Source organism: Cinclus cinclus, chromosome 10 (assembly GCF_963662255.1).
Source record: "Cinclus cinclus chromosome 10, bCinCin1.1, whole genome shotgun sequence".
Taxonomy (NCBI): Eukaryota; Metazoa; Chordata; class Aves; order Passeriformes; family Cinclidae; genus Cinclus; species Cinclus cinclus.
Genome location: NC_085055.1, coordinates 9240115 through 9265116, shown reverse-complemented (window position 1 = coordinate 9265116; position 25002 = coordinate 9240115). Strand labels below are relative to the sequence as shown.

General features: G+C 46.9%; 1 protein-coding gene across 1 annotated transcript in view; it reads left to right on the top strand.

Annotated features, from left to right (window-relative positions):
* The window catches only part of DIS3L2 (DIS3 like 3'-5' exoribonuclease 2), a 183260-nt gene that overhangs the window by 140584 nt on the left and 17674 nt on the right, over positions 1–25002 (top strand). The window contains exon 15 of the mRNA XM_062498823.1: positions 5335–5414. Coding sequence (XP_062354807.1) covers positions 5335–5414 — 80 coding nt within the window. The remainder of the gene's footprint in view (positions 1–5334; positions 5415–25002) is intronic.

Sequence of the window (25002 nt, the reverse complement as noted above, 5' to 3'; positions counted from 1 at the left end):
GGGTGAACTCTTTCTGCTTGAATACCCCCCACATCAGTGGAATTACCTTGACTGGTTCCAACCGAGGCTGCCCTTACATTGCCCTACAACTGGGACAGCTCAAGTCTGTGACCTGGTTCCTCGGTGAACCGATAATACTTCTCTGACACAGTGCATGTGTAGAGAAGACTTTTCATCTTATGACAAAGGTTTGATGCTCAGAGCCAAGGCTGGGAACGGAGGATCCAAGCCAAGCCATTTACTCAAGGGGCATGCAGAATTTGCCCAGTCAGGTCAATATAGGGACTGGCAGCGTTTCAGCAGCCAGAAGAGTTCTCCTCATGTTCTTTCCTTGTTGGAGCTACCAGGCTTTATTGCATGACTGAGCCCCTAACTGCTGCAGGTCTAAAACATTCTTTAAAATGAGGATGGCTGCTGGCTGCACTGAAACCTAGATGAGTCTGGGGGTCCATGACAATGTGAAGCACTGTTCACTCTTTCTGAAAATCTCTTTTTAGCCTTGGTAGAAGAAACCCCAAGATGTAGGAAGCTTCCCTGACACCCCCACCAAGGCCTGTCTGCCTGAGCAGGGCATAGGGTCCCCCCAGGGCTCAGGCAGCACTGAGGGGTAGCTGTTTCACTGGTGTCTCCTATCTGTGCACTGGTTTAGTGTCTGCTCACCTTTGCTGAGGGTGGGGTGGAAGCTTTTGGGTGTAAATGAAGCATCTCAATGTCTGGCAGATGGGGGAACAAGGAGCATCCTGCTGTCAGCCAGCTGCATCCTCTGCTGGATTTAAGGATATAGGAATAGAGAGTGGGAGTATGTTACTAATCTAAACAGTGGAATAATTGTATAAACAGTTGTTATGTTTGTACAGTTATGTACAAGCCCTCAGTGCTGGGCTTAGGAGATTACTTTCTTTGAGGTGGCTTTCCTCAAGGAAGTGGCATTACCTTCACCTTGAGCTTGCAGTACATGCCACCAAACCTCACCAAGGATCTGTGGGGACTTCTGTGTGCTGTGAGTACATTCTGTGTCTCCACTGACCAGTCACAGTATAGTGTGCACACACCTGCTTGGTGCCTTAAATGAGATACTCCCATCCATGGAGTCAACAGCATCCTGCCCATCAAACAACCTGCCCCAGCCCCTTTGAATTTCAGTGCTCTGCTCCTCTTCTGTGCAGATGTATTACAGTTGTGTCTGGTGATGAGTGAGCCTATCCATCACTGTATCCAAAGAGATCCAAATTACTCCTTTTGACAGCTCTTATTCACACACCTCCCTGTGCCTCTGACATCTCAATTATTGATGGGGCTCTCCTGGTAGGCAGCACTCTGTTCTCAGCATGGCTGCGTTCCAGCTCCTGCTCCCATTGAGTTCATGAACACACCATGCCGAACACTTCTTTATGTGCGGAGCCACTGAAGTGGAAAGGGATCTTTATTAGCATGTGAGCTCCAGGGCTACACAACCGAAGGGGGCAGTGCAAGCCAAATCACACTGCAGCTTGGCGCTAGGAAATTTCCTCTCCCCCTCCTCTCCCAGGGAAGCCCAGCATCTTTACAAGCCAGAGTCTTGTAAAATGAAATTATTTGATGTGTTTAATGGGGAAGGTCCCTTGATCTGATGAACCCCCCTTGTGATGGGGGTCACCCTGCACTTGGATTTCTCTAAGAAACTTCAGTCCCCCATCGTCCTGCAGGTATAAAATGCAGTATTTTGGGGAGCAGTGCCTTGCCCTGCGCTGTGGTATTAGCTTGCTTGCTGGCTTTACAGCAAGCTCCTTCTGACAAGGAACATTGACACACACAAAAAGGAGCTTCAAAGCAGCAATGTGGTGTTGGAGCAATGTTGTCAAATTGGTTAAGAGTTAAAGCTGTGCCAGAGGGGTGATTGCAAAAGGCTTCTAGTTTTTTAGGGCTTTGTGTATGCAGGAGGTTCTGGATGTCTCGTGACATTGCTGCAGAAGAAGTCAGATAGAAGAATGATGAAGTGGTCGATCACTCCTGACATCTGTCCCAGCCTTGCCCTGCAGCTTTCTGTGGTTCAGAAGTAACCAGAGGTTTTATGTGTAGTAGAATGAAGGCAAAAGGAAAGGGCAGCTGCTGGAGGAGATAGGACAGAGAGAAGCAGTGCTGTAGGGGTGCAGAGAGCTGGGACAGGACACTTGAATTCTGTTTTTGGAGGTCTCTGGCAGTAGGCGTTTCATAGATTAGCTTTAGCACGAGAAAAAAAAAATCTGTGCTGACCTTCCAAAACACTGAGGTGCTGGGAGGCATGAGAGCCTTTGCAGTGAGCAGGGCAGTGCAGAAGTGATAGAGTCTGGTCAGTGGAGCTCTCCTGAAGCTCCAGTAGCAGAGAGGACCTAACTGCAAGATGTTGAGTGGGTGTGGACAGCCTTGTTAAGCTTAGTAGGAAGCTTACAGTCTCTGCATTCCCAGTGTGCTCCCTCCACAGTTAGTCCTTCCCTAGCTGCCTTACCTGCTGTCTTTCCACCCCTTGGTGAATTTTGCCTGAGGGCTTTGTGCTCTCTGCAGAGGCCAAATGCCACCAAAGGAGCAAAGGCAGCCGGTGGCTGCACAGTCAGAGCTTGACTGTTCATTTGAGAGCTACAAGGACTCCTGGTGACAAGCACGGGTTCCCCTCTTCCCCCTTCTGGCTGACTGTGACAGTGCATCAGCAGGGCAGATCTGCAGAAGAGCATGGGTTGTGAGTCAGTGAAAGTGCAGCTGCCTTGAGCTTTGGTTGCTGGGACAGACCTTTAGTTACACATCTCTCTGTGTGACAGCCTGACCTGACCTTTTTCTGAGTGTGGTCCTCTTGTCACTGTGGGTGATGGCAACATCCTCTTGCTTGACAGCATTGACCCAGATGGTCAAGCTGTGTATAGTCCCCATTTTCCAGGCCTTGCTGGAACTGGTAGATGATGCAGAGATGGCTGAGCCTGCCAAGCAGGGTATGTTTCATTTGTCTGGAATACCATGAGCAGACAGAGAAGGATTAAAATAACAGAAAGTTGAAAACCCATTATCTTTGGGAAATGTAATCTTTCCTTTTGGGGTAGGCAGGTTCCGTGGGACCTCATCCCCCCAGATGGTGGAAAGGTCACCTTCCCATACCTGGTTGCCCCAAGGCTTTCCCTAGCAGCCTGTCAAAACAAGGCTGTCTTCCTGCCTTCCTCCTTCCCTCCCTCCCCTGGACTTGTGTCCTTGCACAGAGTTGGTTCCACCCTTGAGCTGTGCTGGGCACCCAGAGCCCAGGTGAGCTATAACCAGAAATGCTCAGTTAATGCAACCCCAAAGCCCACTTAGCTGAGAGTGGCAAACAAGAGGTTCAGGTACTCCTGAGTTTGTCCTGATCAAAATTATTGTTGAAAGTTGCCAAAGCCACAATTTTGCCAAATTTTGCATTTTCTTTTGTGCTTCATCTCCACTGATTCTGTGGTGCAGTGCCTTTTCCACAAAGAAAATAATCTGGTGGATCTGTGTCTGCAATAATTGCTGTCCCTTTGGCCTCAGAGGTGCTTCCTGAGGAGGCTCCTTTATTTCTTGCTGACTACCTGCTCCCATGTGGTAGCTGCCATGTGCCATCATAGCATCTAGAGAGGCTGTGAGATCTGTGGGATCCACAACCAGGGGCTTCATGGATCTTGGCCAGAAGCATCCGCAGCCAGCCCTGCTAGTCCTGCCATGGACACTGCTCTCCAAAGTGGAGCTGAGTGATCTGCTAAACTGGTGCAAAGTCTGGGCTTGCAAGAAGGGGAGCTGTGGAGAGTGTTAAGAGGTCACTGTCTTGACAGTGGTATGAACTGTGATATGTGTACCATGGACAGTCATGTGGTGTTGCCTGAGCTTGTGTTTCAGAATGGCTTACCCTGGTAGGGGTGTAGAAGTCAAGGGAGCTCAGCTGAATTTAGCCTCAGCCTAGTACTTGGTTCTTAACTCAGTATTCAAGGTGATGAATTTTTCAGTGATTTCATGGCATGCAGTTTTATTTGGGTCAGTGAGAGCACAGTGTATGACTTTGCTACTCTTTAGGGAAGGGAAAATCAGTGCATCATCTAGTGATTCAGCACACAGGGTTTCCTTACAGCCTACAGGAGAAAGATGTTTTAATTCTGTGTTCATTCCTGAACAAGCCATTAGTTTGAGTTAGCAATTTTCTTGGAACCCAGAGGAGAGGAGTCTGTGATCAAATACAGTGGCTCAACACTGCTTTCTCCTCCTTTCTTTGCTTAAAAAGGTCAGGCTCATCATAACAAACCTCCTTTGACTTTAGCCCTTGTGGTGACCTTCCCATACCATTTCAAGAGTCCTGCACAATCCAGCATCAGCAACAGCCCTGCTGATAGTAATCTCAATGACCCCAAAAAAATGCATGAAGACTGGCAGCTACCTCTTCTAAAGGATGCTGCACCTCTTGCTCTGTCTTGCTGGCTCCTGGTCAGGATCTGCAGCTTTTTTAGCTCAGCCCAGTGGCTGCACCTCATGGCTGTGAGTGGTGGGACACTGACCTGGGGGCCAGCAGCCTTCCCCAGGGTAATGAGGAGCTGTTTGCATGTGCAGGGCTCTTGCAGAACTCAGTTCTGTACTGTTTTACTGTTTTCTAGGCAGTTCAGTGTATAAAATCACTGAAGACATTCTCAGCAAAAAAGTCTCCCCACAGAAACATTTTGTTGCTTGTTGAAAGAGGATTAATTTTTCCCCCTTAATAAAACAAGCTGTATTTGAAATCCAAAAACCCTTGCTGAATGCCTTCTTGGAGCTGCAACAAAAGCAGCTTCCAGGTCCCATCATAGCCTGCTGCCGGAGGCGGATCCAAACTGCAAACCCTTCTAACAGCTCTTTAATAACTCTGCACAGAAGGAAAAATCTGTCACCTTTCCCTGTGTGGTTTCTCCTGTGTTCTAATGCACTGGAGGAACAAGATGGAGCCGGGAAAGTTTTCAGAGAAAGACTCGTGGGAACTACAGCTGCTGATGGAGAAACTCATTTCTTTAGTATCTGAGGGGAACCGCAGTGGCTTTGGTGAAGGGTGGTGTGTGTGGGTGGGTTTGGAGGGGTGAGCTGTTACGACCCGTGCATTGCAGAGGAACCACGAACACTTTATAGTAACAAAGGGTGGAAAAAGCAAGAGGTTTCTGCAATGCATGTGACTTTTCCCTGAGGTTTGGAACCCCACAGTATGTTCCAGGCCATGGTGTTTGCGTGTCAGCCTTGGTGAGTTAAGCTTTCTCCCACAAGCCTTGCTTGAAGTTGCTGTAATGACTGAGAGACTAAAATGTTGCTTTTCTTTTTTTTCCCCCCTCGCTCTCTCTTTTCATTGTCCCACACCTCTTCTCCTCTGTGCAGATGAAGCTCTCGTTTACCTTGGACCAGGAGAGTGGGATGCCTCAGGGCTGTTATATCTATCAGTACCGGGACAGCAACAGGTAAGTCCTGTGGAAGGTTCCGCACAGCAAACACAGGAAGGTGCAGTGAAAAGAGACTGCCCTTCCTTCTGGCAAAGGGATCACAACTGCTTGCACCACTTAAAAGTAGATTAAAGAAGGCCTTCGGCTTAACCCGAAACTGGGAACAGCTCCTGTAAAGGCCAGATTCTTCAAAATGCATAAGGCCCTTCAGCGCCCTTTGTTTTCTTCTCTAGCTTTTAAAAGCTGCTTTTATTTGTCTAAAAAGCCTGCTCTTGGGAGCCTCAGGCTCTGACAGAGCTCACCCAGGCTTTGCCCAGGTGTGTTTACAATTTACACTCTGTTGGTGCTGGGGTGACTCTGGGAGCATGGCCTGGGGGAAGGCACCCAAAAGCTGCAGAGCGCTTGAAAGCAGAGCCCCCACTTGTGCTTTGCTAGACCCACACAGTGCCCCATTCTCTCTGCTAAAGCTCATACCTGGGTTCACTGCGTGGCCTTTGTCGTACCGTAGCCCCAGTGCAGCCATGTGCTCTGTTTTTGTAAGGTACTGTATGATATTCAAGCTTTGGATGTGTTCGGAGCACAGAGTCCTCTATTTCTAGGTATTCTGCCTATTTTTACTAGCTGCTGTAGTGAATTGGCACCCAAGATGTTTTTATTTCAAATCACATTCTCATTATCAAATTGACAGCAGCAGCAGAGTTCAGGATATTTCTGTGTTCACCCTGAATACCAGCATGTCATAAATCCATGGCCTGTTACTCCACCCATGTAGTTCTGCTTCTTGCCAGTTATTCATGTTAACCTAAAAAAATGAGAGTATGTGAAATTGTCAATGAACAGAACAGTCTGTAATTAGAGCTGCTCAGAAGCACCAACAAGGGCAGTCCCAGCAAGGAAGAGGGACATCTGCAAGTTCACAGAGCAGTGTCTTAGCTGAGAAATCTTAATATTTAAACAAGAAGGGAGATCGTTCGTGGCAGACTCCTTCCTGCCTGTGGGTGGATGATTAGCATGTGGTACATGGTCCTATCCCAAGTATCCCAGCCCTAGAGCCTTGTATGAGCAGAATTGGTACCTCCAGCACCACCAAGCTCACAGGGCAACGTGCACTTCAGTGCCAAAGCATAAAATCAACAAGGGAAGAGCATTTGTTTTTGAGGGTTTTAAAGGCAGTGGTACACAATGGACAGCAAGGAAAAGAAACCCCCCAGACCTGCTGGGCTTTGTTAAGGATGTTTATAGACCAGTGTTTCTAATTGTGTGGTGTATATCTCAAAAATCAGCAGCTGTGATTTTTCTGCCACAGACTCTCCTCTCCCCAGGCTCCAGTGGGTGTTTTCTGCCATTGTTTGAGGAAACTCCAGGGACATGAGTAGAGCTGTTTTGTTTAAGTGGCCAGTAGCAATTCCTCTTGGAAACCTTGCTGTTGGTGTGAGAGGCCCAGTGTGTGACAAATTAGCTGTGTCATGTTAGCAGCTGTTGATTGAGAGATGTATGGCTCTGTCCTGTGTTTCTGGCAAGCATGGGAGCTGAACCACCCTTGGCCATGCCAGCCAGGATCATGGCTTTTAAAAATGCATTGTGGGCAGGATGAGTGCAATTGCAAGTACATCCAGACTTTGTGTGTGCTTGACAGATACAAACTGCAATTACATCTCCATGCAGACCCCTGTACTTTGTATTTCATAGCTTGCTTGACCAACCTGGGGAGAGCAGAATCTCATTTCCCAGGGAGAGCCTTGCTAGGTTTGCACACACACTTCTTCCCCTAAACCCAGTGTGTGCAGCCCAGCATTTCTGACAGTCCTTGGCTGGTGAACTGAAGCGTGAAGGTCTGTAACGCATTCTTGCAGGTAAAATTCCCTTGAGCTGAACATGTGATTGCTTCTGGTTGTACCCTGGGTGATCTTGGAGGAGCTCATGTGTGCTGCAGCTTTGTTAGCAACAAGAACTTTAAACTTGAATAGTGTTGGGAAGCACCAGACATGGCTCCTGCTCAGCCAAGTGGAGACTGTTCTTCTCAAGCACTGGGTCTGTCATGGGGTTAATCTGATGTCCACACAGTAACATGGCACTTGTCCTGAGAGCTTTTCCTTACAAGTAACCTTACAGGGTTGCTTATAGGGCTTGTGTTCTCCCAAGAGTAGTCAGGCTTTGACAGTACCCATCAGGACTCAGTGGGTAACAGCTCTTCTGCCTCCTAAAGATGTAGCCAGACGCTAAAGCAACATAACCTTGTGTCTACATTGTATTTGGGAACCATTTCTACCCCAGAGAAGAAATACTGGTGACACACTCCAAGCTCATGCATGGGAAAGACTGGAAATGTGTGTCCCAGATCCCAGCCCTCAGCAAAGCATCAGACCTGGGACCTGCTCCAGGTAAAGACTTACAGCAGGTGTGCAAGTGTGAGAAGCTCTTGAGCAGCAGCTTTGACAGGAGGAAGCTGAGGTGATTCTGGCAAGCAGAAACCCATTCTGACCTGTGGAGTGCACCCGGTGACCCAGAGACCTGTGTGAGCCAGGCTGTGCATGTCAAGGCTTGGTGTCACCTTGGTCACTGAAGGAATGTCCCTTCCCCTCCAAGTGGCAAATGCTGTTCCAAGCTGCAGCCAGACGGGGCCACCGGAGAACAGCGGATATTGGTCTCCCACTTGGAGAACAAAGGACTGCAGCATTGCTGAAAGTGTAATTACCAGAGCAATTAAAATTTCTATTGCTCAGGCTAGAAGTGCAAGTACCATACAGGCTCTTACAAGAGCAATCAATTGGAATTTGTCCCCTTTAAAATGATAAAACCTTTCCAAGGAAATGTTGCTGCTCCTGACAGCTTTCTGTTGCCTGCCTGCCTGCCTGTCTGCAGGAACATTCATGGGCACAGCACTTGCCCACTCCACTCTTGCACCCTGGGTACCAAGCACTTTGGGTGGACTGGACTCAGTGGAACCTTGGAAGTCTTGGAAGCCTTGGATTGAGAGCAAAAGAGGTTCTGAGCAGCCAGCTGCTTGCCCTGTTCTTCCAACCCCTGCTATAATAGATAGATATCCAGCAGCACTTGATAGCAGCAGTGGCAACTTGGAGCTGAATAGAGGAGCGGGGCAGTCACAGGGGTGAGACCAGGGGAGATCACTTCTCTTCCTCCTGCTCAGACCTAGGCATTTTCAGCCCCTGGGTACCAGTCCTTCCCACCCTGTCAGTTCTTCCTGGCCCCAGAGGAAATGGCTTGACCAGACAGAAGCAAGCAGTGTGCTTTCTCATTTTTAAGTCATGTTGCCCAAATTCTCCCTAAAGATCAGTCAGTAATGGCCAGAGCCCCAGGCTGGTGCCCTGAGCTCTGTCGGACACTGTCCTGCGAGGGAGCACTGTGCTGTGACACAGAGACAGATGGTGATGGGTGCTGGGTGACACTTGGAGCAGGAGCATTCTGTCAACATTCATATGGCCCTAGAGCAGTGACATCAAGGAGGGGACAGCCCTGCCAGATGTCCTGTCAGGTGCTGACACGGCACATGTCAGGTGTTGACAGTGGGACTGACTTTCACTGCTGCTTGACACAGGCTGTATTTCTCTGATCCTGCACAAGACCAATTGCAAAACCCAGCCAGGCAGTAAAAGGCCATCAAGTTCATTCACATCCACCATGGCTCACGAATCCTGTCTTACAACATCTACTCACCAAATCCCTGCTCCAGGAATGTGATACAGGCTGTGCTGAGGAAGGGCCAGCTGCCCACTCTGAAGCCAGCCTGCCCAGCATGACTGGTGCTGCTCCTGTGAGCTGCCAGGCACAGGAAGGATGAGATCCATAAAGGTTACAGCTCAGCATGAAAGGCTTCTTCCAGCCTGTGTGCAGGAATAGCCAAAGCAAATTTGAGATCCCCCTGGAAGAAATTAATTGCAAGAAGTCCAGTGTCTTTTGGCTGTATCCAAGAAATAGAAAACGCAATCTGTTCTCTACATTCACCATCACTATCCAGATGCTTCTCTGAGACCTTAGGGAGCTAGGCTCTGCCCAGCTGCCCACAGCAAGTCTGATCCTTCAAATGCCTTTGTCTTCCCTCCCAAGATTCTCTGATTACTGCCACCTTTCTCAGATGATGCAGTGCTCAGGGTCTCTGCCATCCCAGACCCACCAGGGAGGTGTAGATCCCTGTCAAGCATGACACTTTCTTGTCCCCAGCTGGTACTTCTCTAATATGGTTTTCCTGCTCCCTCAGTGTCCAGGTTTTGGTCTGTTTTTGAGGTCCCTTCCCCCCATCCCAGATTCCACCTTTGCTGATAGACCAGCTTGCAGCTCATCAGTGAATTTCATTTTAATTCTGTGCTGCAGCTGCAGTTTTTGTCAGGATTATGAATTTGTCGTGGGTGCTTTCATGTTCTCTTTAGAGTAATTTCAAAACCCAGAGGAGCAGCATCTTGCATGGAAGCATTTAGAGACCTCTTAGAAAAGCAGCATTGGAGTATTGATCACTTTTTCTCTCTGGGGACCCAGAGTGCTGCAGATTGAGCTGCTGTGCAGTGTAGCCACTTGCGGGCAGCACCACACAACTCTTCAGAATGAGAAGTGAAAAACAGCTCCAGTTGAAAGGAAAAGTGGTGCCCCCTTTTATACAGAGATCAGTGATGTCTGGTGCATTGGATTATCGCTTAAGACACCAGGACTTCAAATGCCAGGGTGCATGCACTCCTGATGCTGGCAGGCTCATGATACATAATTCTGTTTGGGTTACCAACCGAGCTCCTCTGTACAATCTTTCCAGAAGGTGAATGTAATATCTGCAGTGATGTACCCAATGTTACATCAAGAGAGCTAACCTATAATTATGCTGGAATTGTTTGAATGGGTTATTTGTCAGTAATACATTAGCTCACTCCATTTATTGCTTCCATTCAGAACTGCAGCAGTTTTGGTGTAAACAGAGTTTGGGTGGAGGTTTGGGAGGATTTGTTTTTCTGAAAAAGAGCAAAGCAGAATTGTTTGGAGTTTATTCTTTTTTTGCTAGATAAGCTGTTGACTGGCTAGAAAGAAAATATGTAAAGCAGCTGACACAGCTGCTGATTTGTTTTTAGTGATACCTCCCAGGTGTACAGCTCATGTGTTGGACTTTGGAATGGACCTGGTTGTTCTGCAATGAGCTGGCAGGTTTACCGTAAGGTGTTTTGTTCCTTTTGAGAAATTGAAGTTTGCAGAGTGAGTTGTTTGCACACGGAGCTGCTGCACAGCTTGCACAGTCCCTGGCTGCCTGACCTGTCTTATTACATGGCTGTTTCATGGTACACACCCCAGTAAAGCAGCACTGCTTCTGTTGGTGTAAAGGAACTCCCCTGATGGTGTCTGATTTCCCAGTGATCATGCTCTGCCCCACTCCAACCTGCAAGGCTAGGGAAGTCTCTGAAAGTGGCATCTTCTCCTGCTTATCTTGTCTGGTAAACTGGAATTTCATGGGGGAAATGCATATACATGTCCCTTGACATCACAGGCTTGGACAGGTGCTTTCTTCCAGTAGTTATTCACCTGAAACTTGTGAAATGCTTTGTTGAGATTTCAGAACAAAATAAAATCAATGCAATTACCAGAGAAAAAAAACAACAAAATATAAGATAGTACATTGGAATTTTTCTTTTGATACCATGTGTTGTTTTTTGTTTCACTGTTGACACTAAACTTTACACAGGTACTCCCTTCACCTGCCAAGTGCACCTTTCACCTGCCAGAGGGTAAGCATTGGAGTTGGCTAGCAAAGCTGGTGAATTATTCTGTCACTGTGCACAGAGATAAACCAGTCCTCCTGGTTTTGGCATTGGTTCAGTGAAGGGTAAATTGTCCAGGAGAATAAGTCTGGAGGTCGACCTTTAAAACTTCGAAAGATATGTAATCTTTTCCTGCCATAAGGCATGAGCTTGGTTTTCTGTCTTGCACCTCCAAAGGCCATTGGGACATAAGCTGCAAAACAGCCTTTGTCACTTGAGACTCTGAGGAGTAGAGAGTTGTTCTTTCCTTCCAGGGGGGCCCATATGGCCACTCCTAGCTGGGGTAAAAGAACTATTGCAAAAGTCTCTGCCCAGGTATATAGCTGCTTTTCTTGACACAGACCTGTTGCCTCCTGCCATCCTGCTGCTTAATAGTAGGTTTCCAGTCCATCAGAGCTGTAGAAATAGTAACTGCCAAATCCTTGGAGTATCAGTGCAATGAGGGGGATTCAAATGAAAAAGGTGATCAGGAAACCTGCTTTCTCCTTGAGCAGGCAGATGGGATTTGAAGATAACCTTATCCCTTCCAAACAAATGTTTGAAGCTTTCTTTGGTGACTTACACTGTATCCCACAGTGACCAGTAGCTCCCTTTAAATCCTCAGCAGGGTTCCAGAGAGGTCAGTGTGTGCTCCCACCCACAAGAGGTAGGAAGGACTGGGGTCTTAAATCGTGGTGAGTGTGGTACTTCTCTCCCTAGACTGAATCAAAGGAGTTTGTCATCTTATTTGTTTCAGTGTTTGCTTGGGAAAGAGCTGTAAAACCTCCTTGTGTCAGTGTTGGGCTCTGGGTATTTGGTGGCAGTCAGGTAGGTGAGAAAATCAGCTGCAGTTATAATTGAGTCAAAGATGCTGTCTCCATGCGTCATCCCAGAGATCTGTTTACATATCCATTTGCTTAACAATATGTTAGAAAGCCCTCAGCATTTTGGCATCATTTCTCTGGCCTATATGTGTCTGACTAATGCTCAAGGCAGTGAGCTATATCTGGACTAGAATTGCTAACCTGTGGATATGGTTTCTTAGCAGCCCTGAATTAGATGAGTCTGTGATTAGCCCTTATGAACATGGAAGAGGACAGATCCAATGTGAGAAAGAATGAATAATTGTCCCTCCACAAGAATCACCTCTCAACTTCATCCTGAACCCAAGATGCTGAATTGATTTTGTGTCAAGGAAGGCCCTCTCCTGGGCTGGGATCTGACTATAAAAATCACTAGACCCCCCCTAGCTATCCCTCTTGCAGAAGGATTTCTAGGCATATATTTTTCTTAGCAAATAGGGAAAAGGAGTCTTTGTTTTGGCTTCATCTCTGTTGTTGAATGTATAGGCATAGCGCAGAGTGACTTCTCTGCCAGTAGCAGGTTTAGCTGACCACACTGGGATGTTAGAAGCAGAGAATGTTGGGACAGTGGGTGAGAGGATTTGCCACCTTCTTTTGCTTTGTCAGGAGATGCTTTGGGTACAAACTAAGGATGGAGAGTTGCTTGCAGGGACAGACAGTGGGGTAAGACTGAAGGTGATGAAGGGAATCCTGAGTACTTGGAGCTGGCTGTGATGAGGGAGCCATGGTTTTGGTTTACCACAGGCAGGACCTCTGTGGTCTGTGCAGCACTAAGTACCTCGGTCCCCCAGGGCATCGGCAGTGTGAGCTGCAGTAACCTGGTGGATTGTCAGCCAGCTGGGATTGCTCTATCATAAAGAGCTACTGGCTGAAAGCTGAAGCACTCAGATTAGAAATAAAACATGCATTTGAAAAGCAAGAAAGATTAACTGGGAAATTGGGCCAAGAGAAGAACAGGGAATTCTCTTTCAAGGACAAATGTGCTTCTGGAATGTGTTTTAGATCCTGCAAGTCTTTTTTAAAAGAGTACTAGCTACCTGAAGGCCTCCAGGCACAGGGCATCAGCTGATGAAATAATCTTCCCAGTCTTAAATCCCTGACACATTGCTCTGTGTTGATGTAAAAGACCAGTTTTGCACTAACACCACTCCTCTCTCCATATACTCTGCTGAGCTGGGCATTCCATGGTCCTTATTGAAATTATGTCCTCACAAATTAGAGGGTGAGAGTGGAACTATCTCTTCTTGCCCTCTCCTGAGCAACTAAGGTCCCAGTTCTATTTTTCCAGCTACTGCTGTGCATTGTTCTTGGTCCTGCTGCTTTTTCAATGTTTTATTCCCACAGTTCAGAGCAGCTACATCAGTCTGGCAATGGATTCCACTCTCTCCACACCTCCCTACTTCTTCTCCATCAAAAAAAGGAACTCCAAGTCACACGCATGTTTTGTGTGCTCGGCTCCTCACTCAAGGTCACCCCAAGCTGGGTTCCTCTTACAGTGTAGGACTTTCACCTCTTTCAATTGGCCGTGCATTAGTCAGTGTGGAGCCTAATGGGTTTGTAACCTGACTTTGCCTGTCTCAGACGTTCCCAGCGATATAAGAGGATTTGGGCACAACTTGCTTTCAAGTTAATGGAAAGATCTTGCTTGGAAAGAGCCAGCTTGAGGATCTGAGTGTACTTTGCATTAATGTTTCCATTAATTTTAATGGAAACTGGTTTGAAATTCCTCAGATCAGCTTTGAACATCTTAAATTTTGTGTCCTTCACCTGTCTCATCTGAAAAGCAGCACTCTTAAATGAGCAACATCATTACTGGCCAAGATGTTCTGCAAGCTTTTTCCGCCTCTGGAAATGTCCTGTTCTCTGTTGGTCCCACTGGACCCCTCACCAGCTCACCACACATGGGGTAGGAGCTCCATGGTCAGCTCTCAACTCAGAGTCTGTTCCTTGCATGTGGTCTCTGGCAAGTCACATCATCTGTTTCTGCTCCACCACCATCATAGAGCAAAAAAAGAGCAAGAATCCTCAGGTACTTTTTTATTAGCATTTGCCATCATCAAACAGAAGGGAACAGAGAAGAGTGAACTTTAATCATTGCCACTCAACTCTCAGTTTCTGCAAACCTCTGCTGCTGTGGGCACGATTACCTGCACATGGTATTTGGCTGGTACAGGCAGGTGCAGAGCCCTACCTGGGTTTTAGGCTGGCTCAGGTTTTGTCTGGCTTTCCTGTTTCTGCAGGAAACTGCACTACTCTGGGCACTGGCCTGGTGAGCTAAGCAACGTGGGATCCCCCACTTCCTCCTACTGTCCTTGCTCTCTGCCCTTCAGCTCCTCCAGTAACTTCAACACTTGAACACAGCAGTGATTAAGTGTTCCCGTACATCTCTTGCTGGTCAGATCACTGCTCACTCTTGCCTTGTACAGCAGAGCTCTTGCCTGCCTCTGGGCTGCTCGTAGATATTTCCTTCCTTCTCCACTGAGCTGAGCGGAGACCAACATCTCAACTGCTCATCACACCATCCCCGTTGGTGAAAACCAGCCCTGGCAAAGCTCTTGTACATGTTGCATCTCTGGCATAATCTCATTTTGCTGAGACAGTCCAGGTTAAACAGTCTGATGTAGTAAAAGAGTTGATGCAAACCCTGCTCATCTCAATATAAACAATTTAGTGATCAGCTAGACATGCAGTTGTCCTGACTTTCAAGAAAGACCACACTGGCTTAGCCCCTGTGGAAGTACACCTGGGAAGAACTTTGTGGTAAAATAGGACTTAAAGTGAGGTGAGGAGAAGTTATCATTAATGAGTTTTTCATGCTTTATTTAAGATCAGTGCTCATTTGCAATCTTGCTGACCGACAGGCACCGCCTGGTGACATGTGGCTGGGCACAAGTGTCCAGGTAACAGGAGCAGACAGGGTCTGTCATGCACAAAGAAGCCTGGTGTGACTTGTTTGCAGCATAAAGCAGCAGAAGCTGGGAGCAGGCTGCTGGTGCTCACATGCTCACTCCCAGCCGGGCCAGCCCCAGGTCAGCTCCAGCCTTCAACAATTAGTGAGACAGATTGAATCTAGATTGATCTGTCTACTATCACAGAGTGAGCCAATTCCAGCTAGAAATTCTCCTTTCCCTGTATTTCCATGTTAAAAAAGAAGGAGACCTTGTCAGATTTCTGGATAAATGGGAAGAACAGGGCAAGGTAGAAACAAATGTTGTGCTAACATGTGGGAAGAATCATTAGGACAGAAAGACATCATCGATGTGGCTTGGCTGGGGCTGATCCACATTGCTGTGTTGAAACTCTGCCTCTGGTAAGGCTACTGCAAAATGCAGGATTCAAAAGGACTCTGCTATTTATTGCACATTTGCACCATTTTGCAGAGAGTCAGAATCTGTTTCAGAGCAAGAATTTTTGGCACCAGTAACAACCTAGACCAGAGCAATGATGTTTGCTGCAGGGGATTCAGAGGAATTACCCCTTGGTGCTGTTCTTTGACAGATGCACTCAGGTCACTCAGATATTTACAGTTACTGAGAGAAAACTGAGGTTGTGGGAAAGCAGAGGAGAAGGGGCACATTGCTTCAGTGAATGTACAGGGGCAGGAATATGGTGCTGAACTAAGCTGGAGTTTATGTGAGTCTCTTTGGGGATGAGGTTTTAGGAGGGCAAATGGGAAGTGCAGAACAGGGGATCAGTCCCTGGTCGAAGCCAGTGGAGGAAGATAAACCTTTTCTTAATGCTGTGTGTCACACCAGCTATTCAGGGTTCCACAGCCAAACTGTATGACACTAACAGGGACACAACTGAGCTAGGTCTGATCTGCCCTCTCTCTCAGCCACATCTTGCTGCGCTGTGATCAAGGACAGCAAAGAAACTAGCAAATTGAGCAGAGCATTTTCAAGGAGCGTGGTTAACCCTGAAGGGTGCAGGGCTCTGATCATAGCATGGCTGCACAAGCTGTTCTGCCCACGGAGCCAAGGCAGGACCTTTGCCACAAAGGAATATATCTCTCTATTGTACCCAGTATGCTCAATTTTTAAGGACACCATAAAAAGCAGTCAGAGAAGTACGATGGAGCACACCATAGCCAAACCAGTTTGGCTTTGCATCACTGCAGAGAGCCCCAGGCAGACTGGGAGAAAACAGCTTGCAAGCTGACTGACCAGAGAGCTGACTGAAACAAAGGATGCTTGTCCTGAGGTCTGTCATGGGTGTAGCCATTTCCAAGCTCACAAAAGTGCAAAGGGATGCTCTCCTAGCTGACAGAGCAGTGAGGCTCTGTGCGTGTTTATCCAGGGCTTTCACCTGCATGGTGCCAGTGCGAGAGCCGAGAGCCGCTGCTTGTTGTTGACAGCTCAGCTATTGTTGCAAAGTATGATTTAATAGCTAGACTTGATTACAACATGCAAATGTAGCTGCTGGGGGACTGTCTCAGAGGTTTGTGGAGATTAGCTGTTAAATTGGCCAGTGCAAAAACATTATTAAGCAGAGAACATAATTACTCATCTTGTGCTTCTGTAGTATATAGAAGAGACAGATTTGTTTAAAAGCCAGCAAGTCCTATATGGAGAGAAGACTTGTGTAAATGCCACATCATGTACTGCTGTATGTTGCAGCATATTTTATTAGGGAAGCAACACTTAATAACAACATTTGGGAACTTGTGGAAGAAATCCATTATATTATTCTGCATTATAAAAGAAAACCTAATGCCTAGTGCGTGAAGGCTGTGCAGATATTGAAACATCTCCTTTTGGTGGTGGTTGATTGGTTTTATGGAGATTGCATCATATGGATATAAACAAATCCAGCACTTGATATGAAATCTGGGAGCCAGGTTTTAGACTCGTGCATCTGTCTTCTCTCTGTGCACGTTCCCTCTGAAATGCATCAAGGTTCCCATTAACACCTTAAACGTAGAAAGTAGCATCAAAACGAGACTGTCAGCATATACAAAATGAGCAACTGGGCCTGTGCTTGCTGTAATGTAATTCCCTTTCAGTCTTAGAGTAGTCTGTGAGGTTTCTAGAATAAAAAGCTCATCTGTGTGTAAAGATGCAGGGAGGAGGATTGAAGTATGGGGAGCTCATTGGTTCTGCAGACCTGACTTGGGAGCAGGCTGTGGTTTGGGGGTTTCCTCTTGCCTTGTGGCTCTCAGTAGCCCAGGCTGGGCTTGCAGGGAGTGATGCACTGGCAGCTAGAGGACTGAAGTCAGATGTCAAAGTACATTTGGCTAGTCAAAGCCCTACACAGTTTCAGGCAAATCTTTTAACAGAGGAGTCAGGCGAACTGGATTAGCGGAACAGCTTGTTCCTAATGGAGTGTAGTTCCTGCAGTCCCAAGTGCTGGCATAGGAATGGGGTGATGTTGTCAGGGCTGTCACTGCTGCTGTGCTGCAGTGGCTGCTGCTCCCCCCTGATTCACGTCACTGGATGTTTCCTCTCCAGCATCCCAAATGCTCTGCTGAGGCTTCACTTGTCTAAGTAGAAGGAAGTATCCTCCCAGGCCTAAGTGGGCAAGATAAAGATTTCAAGGGGTTTTGATGAGAAACTCCATTCTTTTGTGGAAGCTCAAGAGCTTTTGTGCATCAGTAATTGCTCCCCAGGCTAGTTCCTGAGTGACTCAGAACTGAATGTGGAACTGCTGTGTGAACCTCAGCATCCTGGCACAGTATGTCCCAGTCACTCTAAATTTGAATTTGTAGTCAGTCCTCCTTCCTCCTTTTGGATGTGTCCATGCAGACATAGGCTTGCTTCTCACCTGCTCCAGTCTGGTAAATTTGCCACAGCTGGAGGCATCAGCTGTTCCAAGTGGTGCAGGCAGGGAAACAACGCTTGTGGCTGGGCTCATTTTTCACTCAGAGCCATGAAGTACCTGAATTCCGAGATAGCTCATCAGCATCTGCTGGGTGACTGAGGAGTCCCTGGGAAGCAGGTCTGCATCCAGCAGCAGCAGCATGTCCCTGCTTTCATTACTCAGTGCCAAAAATACCTGTGACTGGTTTGCAAGCCATGAATATCAGAGGGGGCACTTCTGGAAAGGTCTGGTATCAACTGGGGAAGGGAGAATGGTACATCTTGTCACCAGTGAGCATGAAGGGATGGTACCAGCTAGGTGCTGGGAGTGGGTGGAAGCAGGGACTGGGTCTGGGTCTCAGCAAAGGAGACCAGCTAAGGGTGGATCAGCCCTGTTAGCAGAAGAGCAGGAAGGGACATAAGGCAGCATGGACTGAAATGCTGAGCTAGGGCAGCTTAGTCCCTGCGCAGGCACATCTCAGTTACAGCTATTTTTAAAAAAATGTTCATTGATAATTTGTAATGGAGCCAAAAGGTGGGAGAAACCACATAGCAATATTTCACAGTAGTTTTGCCCCAGTTGTGTCAGGACTGTGTGTTTGAACTGTCTGCATCTCCCTAAACACCACATGCACACTTTGAAGCTGCACATCCAGTGATCAGTACTGATAAATGCCATAAACTTCACATGGTGGTAGAGTTACAGCAGGAGTCTTTGGTAGCCAGGGAGGAGACAGAGGTAATGTACTACTCTGTTAATCTCCTTTTTTTTCTGTGTGTACAGCTTGGGTGTGCAAGAGATCCATCTGTTAAATGGCTGTTAACCTGTTCTCAGATTCTGGAGTGCAAGAAGTTGTTTGTGTGATCCTCTTCTCTGACAGAACTGGTGCTGCCTACAGGAGATGCCCTTAGCTGCAAACTGAGGTACTCTAGGAAGAGTTGCAGTAGCTCTTGGTTCCATTAATTTTAGAGTTTTACTGCACTGAGCAGTGTAGCACAATTTGAGGCAGGACCTGCTCCTAACAGGTCCTAAGAGTTTGCCACTGTTGCTCTGAAACCCTGGGCTGGAATAAGACTGTCATAATTAATGGAAGTTAAAGTGCTCCTTCTGCCTGTGAGCTGGTTGGAAATGGAAAAGAAGAACCTGTCACAATTGTGACTGGCTCTAAACTACTGTCAGGCTTTCCTCCTTCCCTTCCTCTGCCCCAAGTGGAAAATTGTATTGGAAAGCAGCAGTTAGAGCACTTAAATCTTTCCACAGTTCATTTCAAGCTCCCTTTCTTCTTCCCAGCCATACCCAGGCCAGTTTGGGGCGCGGATGGGAGTCTCTGGCTGAAACCTGCAGGATGTTAAATAACAATGGGAGAGTGAGTTTAAAAGAGGGTATAATATGCCTGAATTGCACGTACCCTAAGCTGTATTTCCCATGCTTTGACGTTCAGCCCATCCATGCTTCACTCTCAGACTGTTTCCTTTCCATATGGGATCTGTCTTGGTGTGATAATGGAGCAAGCCTGAAATGGGGTTGGTGCCTCTCTTGCTGTGGAGGGACATGCTCCCACAAACATCCACAGAAGCTGCTGGTGTCTGTCATGTCCAGACAGCAGTAAGTGAGCACATGAAGTGTGGGCAGTAACAGAAGCTGTTGTATCCCCTGCAGTGGTTACCAGATTCTTGTAATCCCTGCCCTTTTCCAGGTACTTGGATTGCCTGTTTTAACTGTTATGTGTCCCCTTTCTCTTAACACCTCTTGGCACAGTCTCATTGCTTCTGCAGGCAGTGGTTCTGTGTGGGTTTGTCCCCTGCTGAAACTGGCCAGTAAAGGACATCTGATGGAGCTTCACTGTCCTTCTCAGCTGTCCAAATTCAACAGATTGATCAGTTGGAGGGAGCTCCCAAAGCTTTTACTTGGATGTTACTGAGTAACCCTTGGGAGAGAGCCTGAAGTCCCAATACATAGATTTGACTCACTCCTTAGGGAAGTATGCTGCCTCCCTGGGGCCAGGTTATAAAAGTGAAAACTTCCACCCTATTATGGCCCTCAGATACTATCCATTATTGATTTTTCAGGTAGGCAGCAATGATGGTGCAACAGGAAGTCCAAGAACATTCAAGAGATACTTCAATGCTTTGGGATGACTAAGGGATCAGGAGAACAGGCAATGTCCTTCCTATTTTTCCAGTTACAGGAAATGATAAGGCAAGAAACAGTCAGAACCAGCAGGTCAATACCTGGCTCCAGGCCTCGGGTCACTGAAGAATTTGGGTTTTTTTTACTCATAGGTTGCTTTGCACAACACTAGGCCTGCTGGTGACAGACAGGGTACATGTGTCTCAAAGGGGAAAAAGGATTTTTGCCCAAGAGTTGGTAGGGCTCATTGGAAGAGCTTTAAACTAGATTTGAAGGGGGAAGGGATAAAACCAGGCTTCTTCTAAATGTACATTTCCCCTGTTTATTCACGGGTTAAGTAGTCTGAGACACACAGCACTCATAGCCAGGTATCTGTCAGGCTTGGATTGGAGCAAAGCATGAGGATATATGGTTTTATTTCTTTTTTGTCATTTGGAGATTGCTACTCAGTGTCTGTAGAACAAGAAAGCTCCAGGGCATCTTAGGATATGCCCTGTGCTCCAAGAGAGTTGTTTTGGCTTTGTAACATTCAAATGCAAAGTCAAGAACTGGTGCCTGAAGTGCTCCTTTTCCAAGGATTAAAAGGCACTGCCAAGGCTTTGCAAGATGACAATGTTGCAAATCTTGCCATGATCCAGTGCGGAGATCTGTAGGTTTCAGCAGCACAAATGTGCTGACAGATCTGTGTGTCTGCTTTCTGGCAGTGGTGGATTTTTTCAAGATCTGTTCTGCTGAACTCTGGAAGAGTTGGAAGGTAACATTGCAAGAGTTCTTCATCACACCTGGGTCTTAATTTTAACTAAGCTTCCCTTCATCTGGTAAAATCCTGGCCCAAAGGGGCACTTTCAGGATATTATCACGGATCTAGCTTTGGTTTCTCTGTTCTTAGATGTACCTGAGGGATCCATAAATGTCAGTGGAGGAGCTAGCTGGAGTAACCAGGTTGTGACTGTGACAATCAGGGATGGAGGTATTTGCTAAATTCACCCTGCAGCATGTGAGGTATTGCAGGCTTTGGCATCAAGAGAGCTTGTTCTCACTTGTATACAATCTCAGTAGAGGAACTGGGGCACAAATAAAGTCCTTGCTTACACTGCAGCCCTGGAGAGTCACCATATCCATATCTGGACTTGAAGGATACGATTCTCCCTTGCTTACAGTGATAGGTCCCATGTCACTCATCCTCTCCTGTTATGGTCTCATTGAAACTGCCTCATCTATCCTCATCTGCCATCTGGCTGGCAGTAGCTCCATCTAGAGACAAACATCTCTGTGTCACCCACAGCCACATACCCTCCAAAGTGCTGTTCAGCACCCACTCCCATGCTGCTCGGCTTTCTCCGCAGGGTGTCCAGCTCCAGTGGGATGTTTATCTGTTTTTCCTCAATCCCATTGTGTAAATGAGGCTAATTTCAGCCTGCCATGATGTGTGGGCTCACTGGAACGTGACTATAAATCCAGATCTGCACATTTTCTTGTAATGGACAGGGTGGTGAAATTGCATTGCTGCCTTTAACCTCAGGCTGTCCTTAGACCAAACTAGACTCTTCACAGCCCCTGCACCAGTAAATCAAACAGCTTTTGAATCAATGCACATAAAAGTCAAGGGAGAGAAGTTACAGATGGAAAAGACCCAGTGCCTTGAGCCTGTCCTGCTGCAGAAGGGGAAGGCTCTCTTAAGAATTCAAGGCAAAGCTCCAAGCCTGCTGGCTGAGGCCAGGCAGGGTGAGAGTCCTGCCTGGGGAAATATGTGGGGTGGGGGGAGACTGCCTAAATTTCCTGCAGCTTTTCCATTCTGCTCATCTCTGCATTTTATTCCCTTGGCTTTATTTTTTGGGCAAGAAAACTGATGTTGGTTGTATATTCAACAAACCCAATATGTTCATTCTCCTGGTTATTGTTTTTCACTCAGGGCTATGTTTGACTTTTCCTTAGAAGCATGTTTTTCTCACCTAATATTTAGTTTAAGATCGTAGGAGCTGGATATAAAACCTTCTGGGACATTTTAATCTGCCAAGAGTCTGCTTGAAAACAGAAGTTATCCAGAGTATTCCAGTAGCATATTTAAAAAACATCACCCCCAAATTCTGTGTTGCCCATTTCCCTTTCATTTCCCTGCCATCTTTTATTGGTTGTTTTAGCCCCAATCTGCTATCAGTGTCCCCTGTACCTTGCTTCCCTTCCCCTCAGGTTTTCATGTCTTTGAAAGTCGTGGTGACCAGAAGGTTCATGATTGCTTTGCAGTTGTTTCAGACCAAGAATAATACAGCCAGAGCCAGCTGGATCCCTCACTCTGTATTGATACAACTGTTCTCCTTAACCTGCCCACACTCAGTGCTACAACTGCAGGTCTGAGGTTGAACCAGAGCAGTGCTGGGCAGTGGTGTGAGTCCTGAACCATCCTGCCTGGAAAGCAGCACCCCCAGCTGAGCATCCCATGGCCAGAGAGCAGCTGCCTTTGGGTTTTGTCTGCTGGGGACCTTGGGAACTGGCTACATTACATGTGTTTTTCTGACACAGATCCTCTCAGAACCAGTGGTCCCAGTGGTCATTTGATCTGCAGCCAGTTTCTCCTGAGCAGTCCTCCTCTGGCAAGGCCCTTGCTGAAGGCTGGCCAGTCTGAGTGATTGGTTCTCCTGGAGGTCTCTTCCCATGAGCCAAAACAACACTTGCAAGCATGGTTGAGAGCTAGAAGACGCACCCAGAGAGGCTGTGAGAAAGATGAAGTTAGAGATAGCTAGAACTCAACTGGAAAAGACCAGCCTAACCCAACTTTGAAGTTACTCTGCATTGCTTGGACCAGGGACTTGCAGCAGAAGAGGGCATTACTTAGTAAGTCACTTCCTGACTTCCACTTCATGAACATCAGGGGTTTATGTTGAGTTGTCATGCCACCGCTGCCTTTGGCTGCCAGATTATGTAGATTACTTTCCATGGTTTTGGTATTTTAAACTTTTTTTTTTGTTATCTTTTGTTGTTCATCTCTTCCTGAGTTTTTGCAGATTCCTTCTTGTTTGTCCCTGGGTCACATCCTGGTTGGTAGATGTATGCTCTCCCAGTCATTGACCATCTCAGAGTATGCTTCTAGTCTGAAATGTTCATCCAGTATTCTTTATTTCCCCTTTGTCCATCAGATTGTCACTTCCTTTGGAAGTAAGCAACTCCTTAATGCCAGATAAACTGGGAAAAAGTAAATCCAGAGGTTGAAGGAGTGTAATACAGACAGGGTGTGAATGTCTTCTCAGCAGAAATATCTGGGAGAACATTAGCTGATGGGGAATGTGGAACAGGAAGGCTGGTTCTAGCAGTCTGTGACTCCCTGCAGCACTGTCACTTCTCTAGGTGATTTAGCAGTTTGTTTTTCCCTTAATGAAAACTTGTCTCAGATGAAACTACCATAATAGAAAGCTGATGTTCTGGAGCATTCCCAATTGTAGGTTAATATTTACAAGCTATCAGGTTCAGGTTTTATCTCTATCCCTTGCTGGCACAGAGATAAAATCCTTTTAAAAATCCCTTTTGATCTTTCTGGTTCATGACATGGCTTCAGTAAGACACTTTCCATATGGAGCAGGTAAATGTCTTAATGGAAATGTAAGTTTTTCTCATGATTTCAGGGACTAGTAACAGGTGAAGAGTCCCCCATCTACCAGGGGCCACGGCTTATAATGGAGCATAAGTGATGGACAGTATTTCTGCAGGATACTTGTGCTAGGAAATGTCAGAATATTATTTCTGCCTCAATGGCTTAAGATCATGTTTACCTAATGGACTTACACTTGCATTTTGCAGGTGTTGTGTTAATATTAATGTGTTGTCTGAATTATTAATATTTCTTCACTTCGACATTGCATTAATAAAGGCTGCAGGGGATAGAGAAAAGACCTGGCTAATTAATTAAATCGACAAAAAGCATCTTTAACTTTCCATCATGCTGCCCTTTGCTTCCACCTAATCGGTCTTGGAATTTCTGGTCAGCAGCCATGTAACACACGCTGCCGTATGGAGCACTCAGCAATGCACTTGCTAATTTTTCTGACCCATAAATCACTTGCATAAACTTTTAATGATGAGGAAAAGTGCCTTTCATTCCTGCTTCCTCCTTCCAGTGGGAAAGGCAGTCCAATAACGGGCGGTGCTGGCCTGATGTGTCAGGCTGGAGACTTTCCCATCAGCAGAGGGGCTGTCTGCATTCATTCAGGAATTCTTTCCATTCTTCTCTTAGCCAGACTCTGGATGACATTAATATTATGTGTCTTGTCATAAGCTGTGCTTTCAGAGCCAGTGGTGTATCAGACTGCATGTCTCAGGAATGTGGACTGTCAGGCCGGCTTGGACATTGGCTGTGAGGTATCTCCCCTCTCCTCTGCCCCATCCCAGCCCCAGCCTGAGCTCATTCACCCACTAAGAATAACATTGGGCTGGAGAAAAACTCAAGTCTCAGGTCCCTGCTCTGGCCCCACGTGGCTGGGCAGCACCCTTGCTTGGGAGCAATCTAATGCATTCCCAGAGGTAAGGCTTGCCAGCCCTGGTGGTCATCGCTCTTTTGAGACCTTAGTTGAGCACAGCACTGTGCATTAGTGATCCATTCTTATCCCTTCCCTGTGGCTCTGCAGAGTGGGAGCAGGGCCCTTGCCATCATAGCTGCCTCTGAGAGCCGAGATCTTGGTGAGCTGGTGGCTCCTTGGAAAGATAAACTGGATCTGACACAAACCTGTGGAAAGCAGGACTGGGATTCCCAACTGCGCAGTTCCTGGAGATGCAAGGATTACGAGCTCTTTCCCATTGTCTTCCCCATAAAGATGAAGGGGTTGAGCATTCAGAGAGGGTTTTTAACCTTAAAGCTGTCACTTTGACAGTGACACCCAGCGCAAGTGGGATATCAGTGTGGCAGTGCCAGGCAGCCCTGGGGACTGGAGACATTCCTAGAAGGGGATGTATTATGAGTCTGTGTGCCCACTGTGAGTGAGCAGCCCTCCATGGGCTTATTTGGGGCCCATGAAAAAAGGGATTTCTTGATCTAGGAACCCATTCCTGGATGGAGATCTTCCTCTGTGTGTGATAGTAAAGTCCTTTGTGAGAGTAAAG